Genomic DNA, 19,667 nt, shown 5'->3' with positions numbered 1-19,667 from the left:
GATGGATGGCTTACGTACGCGCGCTTCTGTTTTTGCTCGCCGCCTGCAGGGGTCGCCGGCGCCGGCGCCGTCGAGGGCGGACGGCCGGTTCGCGCCGCGGTTCGACGGGCTGCGCTTCATCGAGACCCTCGTCACCGCGCACCGCTGAGCCTCCTGCGGAGACGACGACGATCCATGGCATGGCAGATCAGAGCAGGATTCATGGGGTAGGACTCGCAGCGAAGAACAGGATGGGATTCCATGGTGAAAGATTAGTGGTGGAGTGTTTAATTAGTTAATTAGCATTCCGTTTCTGGATTATTATTTATTAACTTGTGGCTTTTGGCTGATCTAATCACTCCTTTTATGCAATGCAGCGAATGAGTGGATTAATTACCATCATTAACCGTGTTCATGCTGTTGTTCTTTCTTCATGCTTAATCTGTGTATGGATTTTATGCAATATTTGGCACGCTTTTTTCTCCGTTGAGGTATCGATTTGTCTAACACTTCGGTGTTGAAGAACGTCCGTGGAAATTTTCATCCATCGTTTTGTATATGATCGTGCTTACGAGCCAAAGTATGTTTTTCTTTTTGATTTTTTATATTGTATTTTACTGTATTTATTTTAAATCGATCCTAGGTTATATTGTTGCTAGTAAGATCATTACGGAAACATTTAATAATCATCCTCATATTATTTTTACGTGATATCTGAATAACTTAAAAAATAGAACGTGCTTAAGGACATCGATGTGGTTCAAAAGTAATCCATAAGCAATATAATATGTGATTTAGCCACCTAGCAAACATTGTGAAACTAGTCCATATCAAAACTAGTCCATAGTCCATATCAAAGAAATAACAAAGCTACTCATAAACATAACAAAGTTACTCATAAACATATGGTACTCATAAACATAACAAAGTTACTCATAAACATATGGACAGGGCTGCCTATAGAGAATAAAATATACTACTTTCGTTTTAAAATAAGATCATTTTTTTAATTTTTTGATACAATATTTTGACTCTTCGTCTTATTTGAAATTTTTTACGATTAATATTTTTAATCTTACTAGATGATAAAACATGAATACTACTTTATGCGATTAATATTTTAAATTTTATAGAATTTTTTCAAATAAGACGAATGGTCAGACACGAAAAATAAAAAATAATCTTATTATAAGACGGAGGTAGTATAATTTGTCTCTATCTCTTCTCTCCTCCTAATATTATTTGCTATCATATATATATATATACAGATATCGTAAAGGCTAAAATAGTTAAAGTTTATATACTTAGATTCTATCTATATATACTACTTTTGTCATATTGCCCTAAACAGAGTACTACGAGTCACGCACACAAACAAGAAACATGTGCATTGCATTACGAAGAAAAAAAATATTATCTTCATCTTCAATATTGTCCTGGTCGAAAATATAATTGCTACCACTAAAAAATATATTACATAATATGAATATTTACGGCATAATACTCTTTGTTTTATCAATTATTTTTTATTTAAAGTTTTTCTCATTTATTCCCATGTGCCGACTGACCGTCTCACATCTATTCATTCCTCGTCCATTTGGTGAGAATCAATTGATTTTTCATACACTGCACTTGAGCACTTCCAAATGCACTTCTAAACACTAGCGAAGTACATATGTTTTACAATAGTATATCAAATACTTCATTGATTTATTTGAGAGGGGTAAATTTATATTTTAGAGATAAAATAAGATATTAATAATATGTATAAAGATTATTTTTTAATGCTAAAGGATATAGAGTAGTCGATAGAGTAGTTGATAGAAAATAGGGCAGGTGGTGGGATAGCAGACTAACAGAGTGGCCAAAAATAATAAGGTAACGACTGATATTGTGAATTAAGTATATGCAAGGTACAGTAGTGTAAACACTGTTGAAATAGATTACTGTTACCCTGCTCAGCTAAATATTAAGGGGTTGTTCGGTTGGTTATTGTAACTTACCTAAGCTTGTCATATCTTAAGTTAGTCAAATTTGATCATTTTAGGTGTGTGTTTGGTTTGTGTCACACTTGTAACAAGATTTCTTTTTTAATGTATAGGACCCACGTGTCAATGACACAGCAAAGTATATCAAACTTGTCACATGTTAGCTAAAGTGTGGCTTTATTTTTGTTAGTCAAACCTTAGTCAACTTAGCTAAAATATTGTGGCAGCCTTAGGCAAATTGAGTATGTCAACCAAGCATCCCCTAAGTGCCTTGTTTAGTTTCCCTAAATTTTTTCTAAAAACATCACATCAAATCTTTGGACACCTAAATAAAGCATTAAACATAGATGAACCAAAAAAACTAATTGCACGGTTACGGAAGAAATCTTGAGACGAATCTTTTAAGCCTAATTAGTCCACGATTAGCCATAAGTGCTACAGTAACTAACATGTGCTAATGGCGGATTAATTAGGCTAAAAAAATTCGTCTCGCGTTTTCTAGGCTAGCCGTGAAATTCGTTTTTTCTTTGGTGTCCGAAAACCTTTTATGACATCCAATCAAACGTTCTATGTAACTCCTTTAATAAAAATTTTTACCAGCTAAACAACCCATAAAGTTAACCTTTTCGATAAATGTCAGGCTTCAAGTACCACATGTCGTCTGACTGCAGATAAAGTGAATAGAAACAGTAAGAAAAAGATTAATCCAAGGTGAAAAACGGGCCCAGCGCAGCTAGGGAAGCTCGTGCTGCCGACCACGCAAAGGAGAGAGAGAGAGGGAGTGTGTGAACGCGGAGAGATTCTCTTCCCCGTGATCCTGTATTCCTTCCTTTTTCTGCATCTTTCTCTGTCCACGTTTCCACTCTTCCCACCACTACAGCTGGCTGCCCTCCCCTTCCTGTTTTCTTTCCTCTCCAAGTATTCCATCAAGCAATACCTTGATTTTATAGTTAAGTGGTTTCAACAACTGATAAGAGCAGATATAAGGCCATCTCTAATATATATCTATAACCTATCAATAAGATATACTATACAATTTTTTAATAAAAGAGAGATAAAAGCTATCTCTTAATCAAGAGATAGTCTCTTGCACATATTTCAATGTCAAGTGAGTATGAATTGTGGGGTCATTTGTATTATGAGTTATTTGCTAAGAGCTAGACCATTAAAGAAGTTATCTTTTAAAATGCTTAGAGATAGTAAGCTATCTCTAATTGTTGGAGGTGGCCTAATAGAGCTGCTAAGTTGATTAAAAAAAATATTGCTGAGTTGGCAGAAACAAAGTAGGGGAGAGAAGATAGATGAATGCTTAATTTAGAGCCAAGGTCACATACAAACTACGAAAAAGTACTACTTAAAAGATAAAGAAAGAGAGGTGATATGATACATAAATAATATAATATTATTGTCATGATAGAATAAACTTAAAATATTTATGTATGACATAGAATGAAATTGAAGTAGACAACAGATCTTGCTCTAAGGCTCCGTTTAGATCCAAAAATTTTTGGGAGAGTAATCACATTTGAAAGTGCATCTAGGCCCCTAATTTATTTTGGTGATTAATGACAATCAAAGGATAAGGACTAATGAGTTGCGTGAGAATGTGAAGATATATCTAATCCTCATGAAAGGTTGTTGTTGCATCGCCCACGTTGAAAAGAGAAGAAAACCGGTATATTCGTATTGGCGTATGTATTTATTTTGAGTTTGAGTCAGCAAGGAATGCCATACAGCACAAACGAATTCTAGTAATAAATCCGGTACTCGGAAATAGTTTTGAAGTGCATCTTTTGCTATCTTTTTGATCTTATGCTGGAATTTACGGAAGTTCCGAAAGTGTCTACGAAACTTCTGAAGATGTCAAATTCGGTTCTGTAAGAGTCATGGAAGTTCTGAAGAAAATCAATTTCGGTACTATAAGATTCACAGAAGTTCTGACCGTTGTGACCGGAACTTCCGAAGACTTGTTTTTTCGTAGTTGACTTTGAATTTTCTAAGTGTTGAGGGCTGTTATTTTTTGAACTGACCGGAATTTTCAAAGAGGGCCTTCAAAAGTTCTGAAGAGAGCATCTTTTTCCCCAACGGGCAAAAATTGAGAGGGGGGTATAAATACCCCCTCCCACCCCCAAGCTAGGCTTGCTCCTCACATTGTTGATTCATTTGGCCCTCGGCTTGATTTTTTGAGATTCACTTTGAGCATTGTTTTCTCACCTCCTACTCTCCGCGGATCTAAGTGATTTGGATTTTGTGTGTATGAGAGTTGGTTGATTTGAGTTGAATTGAGTGCTTGGTGTTTACTTCGTATGAAATTTTTGGAGCACTAGATTTATCCCCAAGAACTCGTTGCAAGCTTGTTACTCTTGGTAGTCCAGGACACCTAGACGGCTTGGTGTCATTCCTTGAGCCACCAAAATTCTTGTGGTGTACCGAGGAAAATGTTTGTGAAGGTTGAGTCTCATCTCCGAAAGGGAAGAGACATCTCGAGTGATGGGGAGTGCATGAGTGCAACCCCGAGGAAATGATTTTGGAACCCGGCTCAAGTTTGAGCTCAACAAAGAGTGCAATCCCCTCAAGGATTGGAATTTCGGTAAAAAGTCTCTATCTCTACTTATGGTGAAATCTCTCTAAGTTGTGATTTGAGTTTTGCTTTTGGTTGCCCCGCGTACCTTAGTTGCTAATTGTGCAAAGTTTGGAGGTGGTTTTCTTACTTGTGGTTTGGTTCACTAGATTTACTCATTTCTTGTTATAGATCTAGTGCTGTCGGAAGTTCTGAAGATCAACGAAACTTCCGAAGGCCGAAAGTTCTGAAGCCCTAACTAGAACTTCCAAAAGTTTTAGCTTCCGCTTTATAGGTTTATTTTTAATCGCCTATTCACCCCCTCCAGGCCTTGATTTACTCTTTCAACATCGACACGTATAGTCACATATTTGAAGTATTAAACATAGTCAAATTATAAAATAAATTTTAGATTCCGTCTGGAAATCACGAGACGAATATTTTGAGTCTAATTAATCCGCCATTTGCACATGTTGGTTACTATATCACTTATGGCTAATTGTATCCTAATTGGACTCAAAAGATCGTCTCACGATTTCCCCTATAACTGTGTAATTAGTTTTAATATTCATCTATATTAAATATTTTATTTTGATGTTCAAAAATTCGATGTAATGTTTTGGAAAAAGTTTTTGGGAACTAAACATGGTCTATCTCTCTTCATTCTATAAAAGACAATATATTAAGTTTCAATATAAAATACAATACTTGTATGGTGTATCTCTAGCATCACAGTTAAATCTCGGTAAAAAAATGTCTCTTCTCTAGCATATGAGATGCAAACCATATACATACGCATTACACATTTAGAAAAGTAAAGCGTACAACTGACGATTACATTGTTTCTGTGATGTATTCAATATATTGTTGCATCGTGCCTGAATACAAGAAAGTATAAGTAAGTACCTATAATTCATAGGTACAATAGTTACTTCTCACTTTGTTTTGTAGTCCTCCAAAAATATAGGAAAATGGAACTTCCTCCCAAAATAAATAGAACCATTGAATACATAAGCATGTACTGATTTAATTTATTTCATAAATAAATCATGGCATTAACCATGTAAATTATGATATTCATATCATACGATCTATACATGTAAACTAGACCGTAAAAAATGAATAGATAGAATATAAATATACAAGAAGAACGATGCACGGTATCAAATATTGTTGTCGATGCTCAGCTCTCGAGCATAGAGGTAGACAAGTCGTCGTGGAAAATTAGTGAGTTGTGAGCAGTTGCGTAACACGCTACCCAAAAACTTTATTATTGCATTCTCCCGTACAGGACGTCGAAGGCGAAGGTTTCAGATACCTGCTCTCCTGATCGCCGATATGGAGTAGACTATGAGTGACAGCGCAGTATAGAGGAAGAGGCAAAAGATAGATTGCTTTTTCTTTTATGTGTTATGCGACAAGGTTGTGGCTTGGTATATATAGCGGTAATAGGTCGCATGATCATGACGCTTGCCTTATCTCTGTTTCACGTCAACGAACCGGATAAGTCGCACGTATCTTATCCGGACTGTACACTACGTTGTTGCATGAACCGAGATATTCAGATAAAACAAAACCAAATTATAACAAAACAAAACTAATAGTTGCGTATATGTAAGGATTATGACCTAATTTTTGCAGACCATTCGCGCGCATACCGCGTATGCGCTCGCCTGGCCAAGCGAGGCCAGCGAGCGAGCGCGTCTGTGTTTCTCTTGTTCTGTCCACCACACATTTATTAAATAGCTAGAATATCACCCCCTTAAAGGACTCAAATAGATAGGACATCATCCCCTTAATATCATATCTCTTATAAATAAGGTGGTACTAAATTTACTTACATGCCCATCCCATGAGGTGGATTTTTATGTTTTTTTAAAGAATTAATCTTCATATGTGCTAAGACCCATGTATTAATTTAGCATGAACAAGGCAATCCTCCTCGAGTTCCAACGCCGAAAGTCTTAGGATATTCACAAGTCATACAACTATCACATAGTTCCTTTGAGAATGAGTAAAATGTGTACATACTGTACAAAATAAACTGTACGTTTTTCCGTTTACACCATGTTTAGACATATTTTCACTTTATACCAGGGTGTATTAAATAATATTTGCTTAACACCATGATGCATCATCAAGCAAATATAAATTTCAAGAAACTTCAAAAAAAATCCTAATAAAACTTTGTAAGGCATGATCTAAATTCAAAATGTGTCATAAGTTTCATTCATATTTTTTTTCACGAGATTCCTCTCCTATTCTACGGATTCAAAACACACTGCTATATATAAAGCAGAACCCTATGCTAAAACTGGTGTAAAATAAAATACGGAGCATGTAGTTTCAACTACTCTTATTAAGAAGCTCATGACACCACATCATCATGAGGCTCAACCAATACGTATGATTTGTACCGGTTTTTTCTGCCATATACTGTAGGTATTTACTTAAATTATCAATTTTGGCTCGTACAATTTTCCAGATGCTTTACACAATTTTCAGCGTTAGCACGCGTAATGTCAACAAGTTATTAGTACTACACCGTACTATATTATGCTTCCTTGGAGAAGTTCCATAGTATAGCCAACTACTGACTCCAATTCATCTATAGTCAATCTAATAGCCAATTCATATAATAGTTATCTACAAAATATTAGTACATGGTCCCACGTATCATACACATACTGGTGTCTTAGAGTCCGTGTGCAGCTGGCTGCAAGTTAATAACACACCTATCTTCTCTCTCCCCTCTTATCTCTTTAAAATGCTTATAGCCTGCTATTGTACTGCTCTTAGACTATGTTTGGCTTGATTGGATAAGTTAACTTATACTTAGCATGAAAAATGTAATAATATTTTAGTATATGATTAATTAATTATTAAGAAAATATAAAATAGATTAATATGAATTTTTAAACAACTTTCGTATAGAAAATTTTTGTAAAAAATACATAGTTTAGTAATTCGGAAAACGTGTGTGCGGAAAATAAGAGGGTAAATTAACTTATCGGGGACAAACGAGCGCAGCCTTAGTCCATCAAAGAGTGCATTTTACATGGATGTGTTCAACGGTTGACTGTCCTTTTTATTTAAAAAAATATTATTAGTATTTTTTATTTTATTAGATAATAAAACATAAATACATGGAAATATACAAATACAGTTAATTTAGAAATTACTAGAAAGGAGACAGTAAAACACATGAAAGAAAAAAGAACAACGTCACAGTGGGTGACCATTGAGAGGGTGAGCCGCTACCATAGGACATGGTATGAATGACAGGATTGATAATCTATAGGAAAGAAAAAAATTGGGAGGATCTCATCCCTAATTTCGTGGATATCCTAAATTGGATATGCAACCCATGTCTAATCCATTAGACCATACACATAAAGCGATGACAGTGTACAGTATCCATCACGGGCGATCGAGGTGTACAGTATTCATCCCAGCAAACGTTTGAATGGACGTGCATGTACAGCGTGTCGTGTGCTATCTGTCTTTTCTTTTTCTTTTTCTTTCGTTTCTACGTATATTTATAAATTATAATTTTGAATAATAGATTTTAAAATTATTTTCCAAGTTCGTTTCAAGTATTTGTTTTTATATCCATAAAAACATGTATATATAGATTTTATCGATAAATTATCATGTTATTTCTTTTTTCATAAAAAAAACAACTAGGAATATTTACATGCACATACATAATAGTTAAAAAAATGTGAAGAGGAATGCATCGGGTAAAGCACACTGGCTCTATCGCCGAAAAGCACATCCAACCAAAGAAGCCGAAAGCCGACGAGGGACGGCATGATGGAACAACAGCGACGTTCTGTGCATGCATGATATATGCAACAGCGTTTTACTCATTTTATTAGTACTATCTCTTTGTCATCGACCAGTTCGTTTATTTTAAACTAGTATTATATATATACTTCGTGCATGGTCCACTGGTTAAAAAAAATTCAAAAGAGAATAGAAAAGAAGCTAGTGAAAGAAGGTAACAGCCTCTTCGTCTTGTTTAGAAAGTCATAAGCAAAACAACTAATTAACTACGAAAACAGAAATATACGTCTAAAACATTTATACATGTATTCTAATTGATAAAAAAGCAAAGGGTTTGAAATAAACTACGATAAAAACAACTTCAAGTTTGAGTTTGAAAATTTAAACTTAAAATTTATAAATACAAACATAAATGGAAAAAAGCCCTAAAAGCTGGAGCCGTAACTCCATAGAATTGGCAATTGGGTGGAGGCGGAGGCAGCCATGTTGATAGATGTGGTGTCAACATCCATGGCGACGCAAGCGCTTGCGTGAGAAGATGGAACGACGGCACAGGGGTGTTTACTCGGTGAAATGAAAAATTTTACATGTCACGTCAGATGTTTAATTAGATGTTGGAAGGGGTTTTCGAACACGAATGAAACAATGAATTTCACGACTGGTCTGTAAACCGCGAGACGAATCTTTTGAGCCTAATTAATCCGTCGTTAACGCATATTGGTTAATGTAGTACTTATGGCTAATCACGTACTAATTAGGCTCAAAAGTTTCATCTTAGGATTTTTCACATAACTGTACATTGTATTTTGTTTTGTCCATGTTTAATACTCTATTTAGATTTCAAAAATTCGATGTGATATTTTTAGGTAAAAATTTTTAGGAACTAATCAGCCCCTAACATATAAACTACTCCATCAGCTGGGAATAACATAAGTACATTTAGCTGCCTTGTTGTTGTTGTGCTTTCTTCCCACGCGATGCTCCCAGCCATGCGTTCCATTCCAATTCCACCACCACCATGACACGTTACTTCCGCTAGCTCTCCCGGTCTTTTCTTTATCCGTTCAAGATAACGCGACTATGGGAGGTCTCACCAGTGATGTATTCCGGACCCGAAGGTTTCAGGACCCGAAGGCTGAGGGCTGGCTAGCCTCTTCATACTTCAGCCCCCATCTTCTTTTCCCCCTTCCCTCTTTTCTATTTTTCACAGGAGATCTAGCGTGAAGGGGAGCAGGAGCCCCCCGCTGGATCTCCCCCTGGGCCCACAATGCCGCATCCCAACTCTTTTCTTTGATTGCACCATGATTATTAACTATTTCGTCCTTTTCAAAATATATCAACTTTTACCCTTTAAATTTTGTTTCAAAATATGATAACTTATACATGTACATTCCAATTTTTTGTAAATTATAATATATATATATATATATTATTTTAAATATCTCTAGTTATGGTAGATGATGGTAGTGAATCTGCTATCTTATTGCTTACTATAACTTTTTTTTTATAAATTAGCTCTAGCTTTTTCCTAGTATTATGGAATAATCTATATCTGCTTCAAACAGTGGTATTAGCATAGTTGATCAAAGAATATATGATATTTTAAAATATATTTCTCTAGCAAACCATGGGTACTTTATTAGTTTCACTAAAGTTTCTCAATCATGGGGTGATTGATTGGCATTTTTTATAGAAAAAGTCAAACGACATATTTGCAAATGAAAAATAATTTATAAATAAAATTTTTATATATGTATTTTTATCAACCTAAGAACCAAGCCTGAAAAATAAACTTTGGTAAAAAAACCCCCAAAAATTAACTCTAAATTTACAGTAAAAAGTTAAATTTTGATTTATAAGCATTTCGAAAAAAACGAAAGGATGGGTGCATGACATTTTCTCGTTTAACTAATCTAACTTTGTTAATACCCGTGCAGACGATCCTTTTATTCTCTAACGGAGGGAGTACATGGTTTGTGGAACTGTCGCATTGCAGGTTTGATAGAGATAAATTCTATAGACTATTATTGATAAAAAACAAGTTCTACAAGATTCAATAGCATTGGTATCTTTCTCCTCTTTTCACATCCATAGTAGTCTTCCATTAAGGCCGCGTTCGGTAGGCGTCCTAAGTTAACTTATCTATCTCATTTTACGTGTGCACGTTTTCCGAACTGTTAAATGGTGTATTTTTTTGCAAAAATATTCTATAGAAAAGTTGTTTTAAAAAATCATGTTAATCTATTTCATATTTTTAATAACTTATAATTAATTAATCATGTACTAATCTATTAATATATTAGTATGTTTTCCATGCCAGGGATAAGTTAACTTATACCCATCATCCCGAACGTGGCCTAAGTACACTCCATTAGCTTGATAAACAAGTCTATTATATCCTTGGTGGTGTAATATTAATCAAGTTATGCTTCATAGTTTATATACCCTTAATAAAGTGTTTCTAATGAAAGGTTAAGGCGATGACAAAAAAAAATGTGGGGGCAACTCACACTCGTCGAGGACAATTCATAAAACCAATCATAGTGTCATTGTAACGATAGACCAGTGATTCCATATGTCAATGATGATGATCATTGTAGGGTGTGTGTGGTTGGTGGGGTTTATCTGAATAGAACATGGCCGCTAATTTTTTAAGGGTGTTTGGTTAGAGGCAAGAGTAGGATTTAGTCACCACCTAGAAAATATTCTCTCTAGATGCTAGATTAAATTTAGAATCTGAAAATTTACTATGGGTCTAGAAATTTCGTAGTTATGTGTTCGAAAATTCTTATGTGTGAGTATTTTTAATATGTAGTTGTTATCATGATGTTCATGTCAAGAGGGTATTCTCACCAAAGGTGACCATATTAAATATCCATCTTTCCAAAAAAAAAATGGCTCACCAAATCCATCTCCTATCCCTCCAACCAAAAAAATGAATAGCTATATCACTCAAAACACGAGTGGTCGTATCCCATCCATGCTTAACCATAAATCAAACACACTCGTAATTTATCCATTTGAGCAAACATACTCCTCCGTCAGCTCCAGCTACTTGTAACATATAAGTTCTGTCCTAAAATAGATGAAGCGTCTAAAAACTCATCATCTCTCCACAACTGTAATTACCAGGACAATTAATGAAGGGAAATCTTGTAATCTCCGTGGAAAAGAAAATCCAAAAGTAAATTATATTTTTGGACGTACCTAAGGTAAATCGCACCGAGATAGCACAACCCTTTGCTTAAACGGCATGATTAATACACCCAAAAGTAACTTATATTTTGCATAGATAATCATCTTTTGGCTTTTTCGTGGAAAAAAACCAAACGCTATATTTACAAACAAAAAATAATTTATAAATAATATTTTTAATATACTTGTTCTTAGTAATCTAAAATCAAATGTTGAAAAATAAACTATGATAAAAAAACTCCAAAAACAACTCTAAATGAAAAATTAAAATTTGTTTTATAAGTATGAGAAAAAGAAAAAAAAATGAATGCGTTGATATACGACACGATTAAACTGGTAGAACTGGACAACTAACGAGCTGAGCGCGCGTAGATTGGGTGAAAACAACTTTAATTGAAAGTTAAATATTTTAAAAGAAAAAAAAGATCAATCCGGACAATGCCAGGTAAAACAATATTAACGCTCGGCGAAACAATATTTTCCCGTGCCCTTGTTCAATTACTTCCATCACACCAAGGTGGTTGTACCTTCGTCCCAAAATATTCCTCGGTCCCTAAATATTCCTCCGTCATGTTATGTATAACGATGTTAACTTTTTTATACACGTTTAACCATTCGTCTTATTCAAAAAATTTATATAATTAATAATTATTTTTATATCATTTCATTAAATAATTGTTAAGTATACTTTTATGCATATATATAGCTTTACATATTTTACAAATTTTTTAATAAGACAAATAGTTAAACGTATATAAAAAATTCAACTACGTCAAATATTTAAGAGAGGAACGGAGTAATTAACGCTCGGTAATTGGATTTTTCGGCCAAGTCCCGAGGCCGAGGTCGTCAACGCGAGGGAGGACTTGACGAACAGTTGACCCAGGGATAGTTAACCCAGAGATAGGGAGAGGGAAGAAAGCGGAAACAACAGTAGCAGCAGAGTGCAGCACGACACAAGTGGCAAATTAGCAACTTGTTTGGATGACACACTCAATGACTCAAATTACCTAAAATTGTCACCCATACTTTTGTAACATGTTAATATAACTAAAATCACACTTTTAGTTAGAAAAGTGCAAACTTACTGTACATTATGAGTTTTTAAAATGACATGTGATCCTCACAGTAATAAATGAATCGAACCATAAACGTGACACAAATCAAATCGAATGACTAACTACATCAAACCTGTTTAACTTGAAGATATGAGATGCCAAAAAGTAATTTTCACAAAATTATAAGTATTTTAATCAAATTATCATAAAACTATAATTGTTGTATCACAAAACAAAAGAAAAAAAATACCGGGAGTTTCACAATTATCTTTTGTATGTTACAAAAGTTGTAGCTTTATGATAAATTGATGTTAAACGGAGGAGGCGGAGCCCCCACGTCGAGTGGCGACCGCCTCTCCCGTTCGCCGACGGAGGCGGCGAGGCCCGACGCCGAGCCCCACACCTGTTCGCCTGACGTGGCGAGGCCGGACGCCGTCATCCTTAGCTCGTCGTCCACCCGACGTCGCCGGCCTTACCTCGTCGCTCGCCCAATGCAGCCGGTGGCCCGTCCCCTGCCGCCGTCAGCCCGTCACCGCGCTCCTGCCGTCGTCGCCCGCTCCCGCCATCGGCCACGTGCACCCGTGCTCAGCTTGTCGCCCGCCCGACGCCACCAATCGCGTCGCCCCGTCGCCCCGCCGGGGCGTCGCCGCCAGCCCGTCACTGTGCACCCGATCCCACCGCCAGCCGCCGTGCGCCCGTGCCCGCTCCTATTGCGCCGTCGCCAGAACATGGGAGAGGGAGGGAGGGAGTGAGTGAGGGGAGAGATAGCTACAGTAGTGTTATGGTTGGGCTTTATAAATGAGCTTTTTAAAGGTAATATGGGCATTTAATTTTACTGGGCCATACAGTTTCAAAGTTTATAATGACTCCTTTTTATTTGTACTCTATTTTTTACGAAAAATAACCGTGGATTACATGTGTCAACCACTCTAACTTAATGATATTTTTAAAATATAAAATCTCATTGCAACGCACGAACAATTTGCTAGTTTACTCTAAAACATATTGTGATGACGCCCATTTCCGACCAAGGTTTTACTTATCATGATTATCGCGCGAATTACGGATCACCGATCCTCCGCTCTTCCCTTTCTTTCTCCCTTACACATGAGGACCCACATGTCATATATAACATATAACGGACGGTAAATATGTTAGATGTCATTTATAGAAATGGCAAAAAGTTAAATGTCCCGTCCATCACCCGAGGCGGGGCCCACCCACCGGACGCGACGCGGAGAAACACTCTGATCCGATTTAATTCCCCCCAACGCCACGTCCGCCCTCTCCTCCCACTATAACAAAACGTGACTTGACTAGCCCACGGCGCACTCGTCTCCTCCCCCTCCCCTGCTTTCCGCCCGCTCGCATCTCCCCGCGCTCACACCACGCGCGCACGCGAATCTCCTCTCTCTCTCTCTCTCTCTTCGCTTTCCTCTCCCCACCCCGCGCGCGCGGACGGCCGGTGCGCTCGCCGGAGGAGGGAGGAGTCACCCCGATCGTCCGTGCGCCATGAAGTGGGGGCTGGCTGCCGCCGTCGCCTCCGCCGCCGCCGTGGCCGCCGCGTCCGGGGCCGAGCTGCTCGCCTGCGACTGCGCCGCCGATCAGCCGCTGCCGCACCACCACCACCAGGAGCCCGCCCCCGCCGTCGGGCGGTGCGACGCCTTCCGCCTCCGCCACAGCCAGGTTCGCCCCCGGGGAATCCCCCCCCTTCCCCTTCCCCTTCCTTTTCTCTCGATCTCCTCTGATCTGGTCCTCACCGTCTTCCTTTCCCCTTGGTTTGGTTCGGCCGCCGTCGTGCAGGGATCGAGGGATGCGGAGCGGGCGCCGGCGGGGGAGCGGGTGGAGGGCAAGAAGTTCGCGCCGCGGTTCGACGGCCTCCGCTTCATCGAGACGCTCGTCACGGCGCACCGCTGAAACGCTGGATTCCTCTCTCTCCTCCCGTGATTCGGCGGAGGAAGACGATCAACGAGGACGCGCCCCCCTCCAGATTGATTCATCGGGCGATTTAGATGCGGCGGCGTTGCACGGCCCCCACGCTGCTGCTGCTGCCAAAAAGTTTTGTTAGGACAAAATTCAGTAATTGAGGCTTTCAAAACTTTCTTCTTCCTCTTTTCTTTTTATTTCTTCTTCTTTTTAACTTTTTATTGGTACTGCTGCTACTGTTGGTGACAATTATCATGATTGTGTTAAGCTGGAAGGAGTCCACAATTGTGAGGATGATTTATGTAAAATTGCGAGCCATGATTACATGCATGTTCCTCATTCATCCTATTTGTTGCAATCATCTTTACACCTCAGGTTCCCAAGGTCGTGGGTGCCCCCCAACTTGTTCATTTTATTTTCCCCTTTGTTTTTTTGTTTTCTTGGCAAGATTTCATCTCTTTCCCTTGGAGGATTGAATTGCTGCATGTGTGGCTGCAACAACTGGGCGCTTTGTCATGACTCATCAAGAGAGTTGTGATGCTATTGGCACCTGTGATTGTGATGGTGATGTGGTGGTGGTGGCGGCAAGGGGCCACCCATCAGGCCATGTGATGTGGCTGCTTACTGTCCATACTCTGCTCCTCCTCCTCCCAGCTCTGCTCTCATCACATCACACTTCTCACCTGGTTTCATCTCTTCCTTCTCTCTATGCTTCTTTTCTTGATTGGATCTGTATGATCAAGATAATGGTGACTGGATGGCATCATCTTGTGCGGTATTTTAGGATTGAAACGTTTATCAGCAAGCTGGTCACTCTGATGGGCAGAATGGATGATGCAAGAAGCATGCTGGAAGGAAGTACAGTACTGAGATCATTAGGGTTGTGTTTGCCATGTGCAAGTGAATGAGACAGGATATTGAACATGCAAGTTTCTCCAATCTGTTTTTTCATACTTTGTCATTAACAGCGTGGCACATGTGGAAGCACAAAAAATGGACAATTTTTTTTATAAGTTTTCAAACAAATTGTCTGGCCTGGAAAAATTAACTAAGGATGAAATTGCCATGCATGTGCTCATGCTTAATTTATTCTTGCCTGGAGAATGAAGATATATACAGAAAGAACACATGCATTTCTTCACTCTTTATTCTTATAAATTATAAATTACTGTATGATAGCTACTTCAATTATCCAACAAGTAAATCAGTATAATATAACACAACCCTCTTGCACTTCAAGGGAAACATTACACTTCAAGGGATTACAGCGAAAAACCGTCAACAAACATGACATGAAAGTTGTACTCTTGGTCCAAGCTGATCACAAGGTTTCAACAAGCCTCCAGTAATAGAAAGTAAGATGATTTCTAATATTAAGAAACTAGGAGATTGAAACGCACTTTACAGCTAACAATGTTTTGCTGACTGTACTCAAACTCAACAGCTCAAACTGATTTAGTTTAGTTTTCACAACTACCTGAAACCAGAAGCCACCGTATGTCAGCTGCAATACTGCTTCAGTTGAGATGACATTTGGAGATATCTCAAGGACTATTCCTTGCAGCAACACCAGACTAGATCTGTCATTCAAAATCCCTTTATGTGCAACTGCAGCAGCGGAAACAATTTGAAGAAGATTATACTTCTGTGCAATAAGTAGTGAACAAACATGGGGAACAGATGGTATTGTATTTAGCAATAAAACAGAATATGGAGTACAGCATAGTACATCACAACAATATACTTCCTCCATTCTAAAATATAAATATTTAAGGTTGTTTAGCATAATTAAGATTGGGTCAAAAGATTCCCTCTTAGTCACTTCAGTGACAAATTTTTCAATTTTGAATGGTTTAGATTTCCTTTCTAAGCTATTGTGTGAAAAAACAATCTCTAAAAGAAGAGCTATCTAACCTGTAGGCTGTTGGAATGGCTAATTTTTTTTCCTTCGATGCCAAACTTGGCTAGTCTCTCCCACCTCATCTCAATAGCCAAATTTGGCTGGACTCACGTGTCATAGGAAAAAAAGAGGAAGCCGCACCGCCCCTACTCCAATGGGCTCCAGCGCTTCAGGCGGTGCCACCCCACTCCAATCGCCGCCGCCCTCGCTCTTTGGCAGCGCTGTGCCCTCAGCGGCGCCGTCCTGCAGCGCCACCCCCCTCGTTGCCGTCCCATAGCGCCGCCGCCGTCCCTCAGCGCCGTCGCCCACCACCACCACCCTGTTGGATTTAGCTAGCAAAGATGACTAGTCCGTTAGAGTGCACATCAATTTGGCTATGAAATCTTTTGACATGAATAGCTACATTAGGATTTGGGAATGTAAATTTTGACTAGTCTCTTAGAGATGCTCTTATTGGTTGGAGAATTATTGATGTGACAAGAATGATAGAAAGGAGTGCAGGAATGCTTGGTACAAAATTTGAATATTAGAAATACTTATAGTTTAGAATGAAGGGAGTAGTTGAAGTTTACGATCAATATCAAACTACAGAAACAAGACGCCAAATCAATATTAAGTACAATATTAGAAATACAAGCTGTACGAACAGTCTGGAAATTTCAAGAGTCACGGTGATATCCACCTGGGCGCACAATCTTGTGGCTAATCAGGATTAAGTCGATTAAGGTGAGTGCATAACACTTTTATAATTTATTCCACAGCTGCTGCTTTATAAGATTTGAACCAGAGCTTGCTAAATAGATCAAGAAGAACATAAACAATCATTCTATTTCTGTACAGTATTTCTTTCTACAATCTAGAGACCTATTATTGGTAGCTGCAAAAACCTACTCTTATTTGGTTTACAGAATGACAATGCACAGGATGAAAGAGGTAATCATGAGAAATTCCATCACGAGATGAGACAAAATGCAGGATGCTTTCCTATTATTCACATGAACTAATTGCCCTGAACGGTAACTTGTTTCTTGCATTGGAACAGCAGTACTGTCTACCGACCATGCTAGTTATTTGTTGCGTAGAGTTTAAAGGAAATTGCTATGCGTACGACTTAACCGTCCGACTTACTTACGACTCAACCATCCAACAGCTACAGTGCCACTCACTTAACCCCCTTATCTAATTAACCCCCTTATCTAAGAGAACTGCTACAGTACATGCTGCTCTACAGTAACGGGATACTTTAATGAGCGAAGCAGCAAAGGGCAACCGTTCAGAAAGTAAACAGCAAAGCAGAGAAGCGGAGCGCACATGATCAATTTATTTAATGATTCCGTCGAGAACGGAATACCGTTCTCTAGACTCTGTTTGTCTAATCAATGGTTGTAGTGTTTCAGTCGTACACAGGTAGTACAATTGGGTCGTACATATAGCGGGACTGGAGTTTAAAGTCTTATACATTTTATCAAATAGAGCAAAGTAATGTCTTTAATGGCAAGTACTTCATTAGGCATAGTTGGTGGAAAAGATATGTTTTCATGCTGGAATATTTTCTTTGGAAGCAACAAATGAGAAAATGAGCAGAGATCATGATCTATATTTCGATCAACCAACTAATCAGCTAGCCATTCTAACTTCTGATGCACAGTAGCAAATTATCAATTCACATTTCATTCTAGCAACATGTCACAAGAAAATTGCCTATCATGAAGCAGCATTTCATGGAGAACTATTTTGCAACAATCCATTCAAACCAACAAAAAATGGCAGGCCCAAACAATCAGAAAGATTACCTGAATAAATATACGAACAAAGGCTATGACAAGCTTGGCACGAACCAAGTGCAAGCATGCATCCACGGGCCAGGCAATTCATCAATGTGACCATCATTCATGCTGAACCGGTAGATGAAAGACCTGCTGGCTCTGTCCATCCTGAAGAAGTAAATGCAATTCCCCTCAAGGCCAGCGAAATCGGCGGCACGGAGTGAGAATCCCTGGTAGAGCCCAACGAACAGCATTCTATCCCCAATGCTCCTCATCTGAACCCACCGCGGCTTCGCCCCCTTCTCGCTCGAAATCTCTAGCCGGTGAACCTCCAGTGCGCACGGATCCTCCAACAACTCTCCTTGTGCTTTGTTCTTGCTCCTGAAGTACCGAATCACGCACAGGAGCTCGTCGCCGGACGGAACGAAGGACGAGCATCTGAAGGCATCCCCGTGCAGAGTCGCCGCCGGCGGCGGCGGCGGCGGCGCTGCGTCCCCGAGCACGGCAAGCGTGGTAGCGTCAAAAATGGTGAGGCGGCCACGGTCGTTGCAGACGAACATCTTCCCGGCGTGGTACATGTTCTCAGCGACGAGATCCTCCACAGGCACCTTCGTCCAGCCGGGGCTCGTCGATTCACCACCACCACCACCAGGGTGGTGGAAGAAGACCCTCGTGGCGTCGTAGATGACCACCGGGGAGTCCGGGCCGGGGAGGTAGTAGCCCTGGGTGATGGGGGCGAAGGCGTCGAAGGGGGAAGGCGGGAGGGGGAGGTCGGCGCCGGTGAGGGGGTTGGCGAGGAGGAGCGGATTGGAGGGGTGGCCGTGGTCGGAGAAGAGGAGGTGGGAGCTGGCGTGGCCGAGGAGGCAGCAGGTGGCGGAGGGGGCGGCGACGGAGCGGAGGGCGGCGGAGGAGAGGGAGTAGAAGGAGAGGGAGGGGCGGGCGGTGGGGTGGACGGGGCGGGCGAGGAGCCAGGGGAGGAAGGGAGGAGGGGAGGCCGCGGCGGCGGAACGCCAGGTGCGGCAGACGGCGCGGAAGCGGAGGAAGTCGAGAGGGTCGTGGAGGCGGCGGGAGAAGAGACGGAGGAGGTCGCCGGGCAGAGCCGACCAGTCCATGCTGCCGCTGCCCTTTTTCCGGCGGCCGGCGGCGTTTGGTTTCGAGGAATTAAGCTATGGGCATTTTGGAGAGCTTAACATGTCTCTCACGACGGCTTTTTTACCGTTCGTATTTTAAGGTATATATATAAAAGTGTGGTATTTTGAGATATATTGTATATTAAGAAATTAAAAATATGTACTAAAATTTTTAGTACTTTGAGCTATTTTTCAAGAATGATAAAAAATATTGTCTCACAAATATTTGAGACATGTCTAACAACCTCTTTAAATTTAACTTTCTATATGTCTTATATGTCTATTTAGTAACTCTTCATTTCATTTGTTAACTTATTTTTTCCTCCAATACTATCTTCATCCATGCTCTCCATTCCGAGTCTATAAAAGTGTAACC

General features: G+C 39.6%; 2 protein-coding genes across 6 annotated transcripts; one reads left to right on the top strand and one right to left on the bottom strand.

Moving 5' to 3' along the window:
• Positions 1 to 13,859: 13,859 nt before the first annotated feature.
• LOC121055575 lies at positions 13,860 to 14,838 on the top strand. Its single transcript, XM_040528383.1, has 2 exons — positions 13,860 to 14,255; positions 14,373 to 14,838. The coding sequence occupies exons 1-2, from the start codon at positions 14,082 to 14,084 to the stop codon at positions 14,484 to 14,486; spliced, it is 288 nt and encodes a 95-aa protein (XP_040384317.1). The 5' UTR covers positions 13,860 to 14,081; the 3' UTR covers positions 14,487 to 14,838.
• A 110-nt stretch (positions 14,839 to 14,948) lies between these two features.
• Positions 14,949 to 19,348, bottom strand: LOC102699534 (F-box protein At2g26160-like). Of its 5 annotated transcripts, none has more exons than XR_001551343.2 (4): positions 18,189 to 19,348; positions 16,410 to 16,727; positions 15,973 to 16,103; positions 14,949 to 15,225 (listed from the first exon to the last, which is right to left on the bottom strand). XR_001551343.2 is itself a non-coding variant. In XM_006661584.3 (2 exons), exon 1 carries the CDS (start codon positions 19,271 to 19,273, stop codon positions 18,212 to 18,214), a length of 1,062 nt encoding a protein of 353 aa, XP_006661647.1. In that variant the 5' UTR covers positions 19,274 to 19,348; the 3' UTR covers positions 15,635 to 16,103; positions 18,189 to 18,211. The 5 variants fall into 5 exon arrangements, 1 of the variants encoding a protein (XP_006661647.1); XR_001551344.2 differs by lacking the exon at positions 14,949 to 15,225 and adding an exon at positions 15,268 to 15,343; XR_001551340.2 differs by lacking the exon at positions 14,949 to 15,225 and having other exon boundaries at positions 15,635 to 16,103.
• Between the last annotated feature and the right edge of the window lie 319 nt (positions 19,349 to 19,667).

The sequence above is a fragment of the Oryza brachyantha genome, chromosome 10, assembly GCF_000231095.2.
Source record: "Oryza brachyantha chromosome 10, ObraRS2, whole genome shotgun sequence".
Classification (NCBI taxonomy): domain Eukaryota; kingdom Viridiplantae; phylum Streptophyta; class Magnoliopsida; order Poales; family Poaceae; genus Oryza; species Oryza brachyantha.
Note: the sequence above shows the minus strand (reverse complement) of the source record. Positions and strands in the feature narration are given on the sequence as shown.

Excerpts from the sequence above, each read along its gene's own strand:
- LOC102699534 (XM_006661584.3), bottom strand. The coding sequence starts at position 19,273 with ATGGACTGGTCGGCTCTGCCCGGCGACCTCCTCCGTCTCTTCTCCCGC.
- LOC121055575 (XM_040528383.1), top strand. The coding sequence starts at position 14,082 with ATGAAGTGGGGGCTGGCTGCCGCCGTCGCCTCCGCCGCCGCCGTGGCC. Across the intron at positions 14,256-14,372 it reads TCCGCCTCCGCCACAGCCAG|GGATCGAGGGATGCGGAGCG; the intron begins GTTCGCCCCCGG and ends GCCGTCGTGCAG.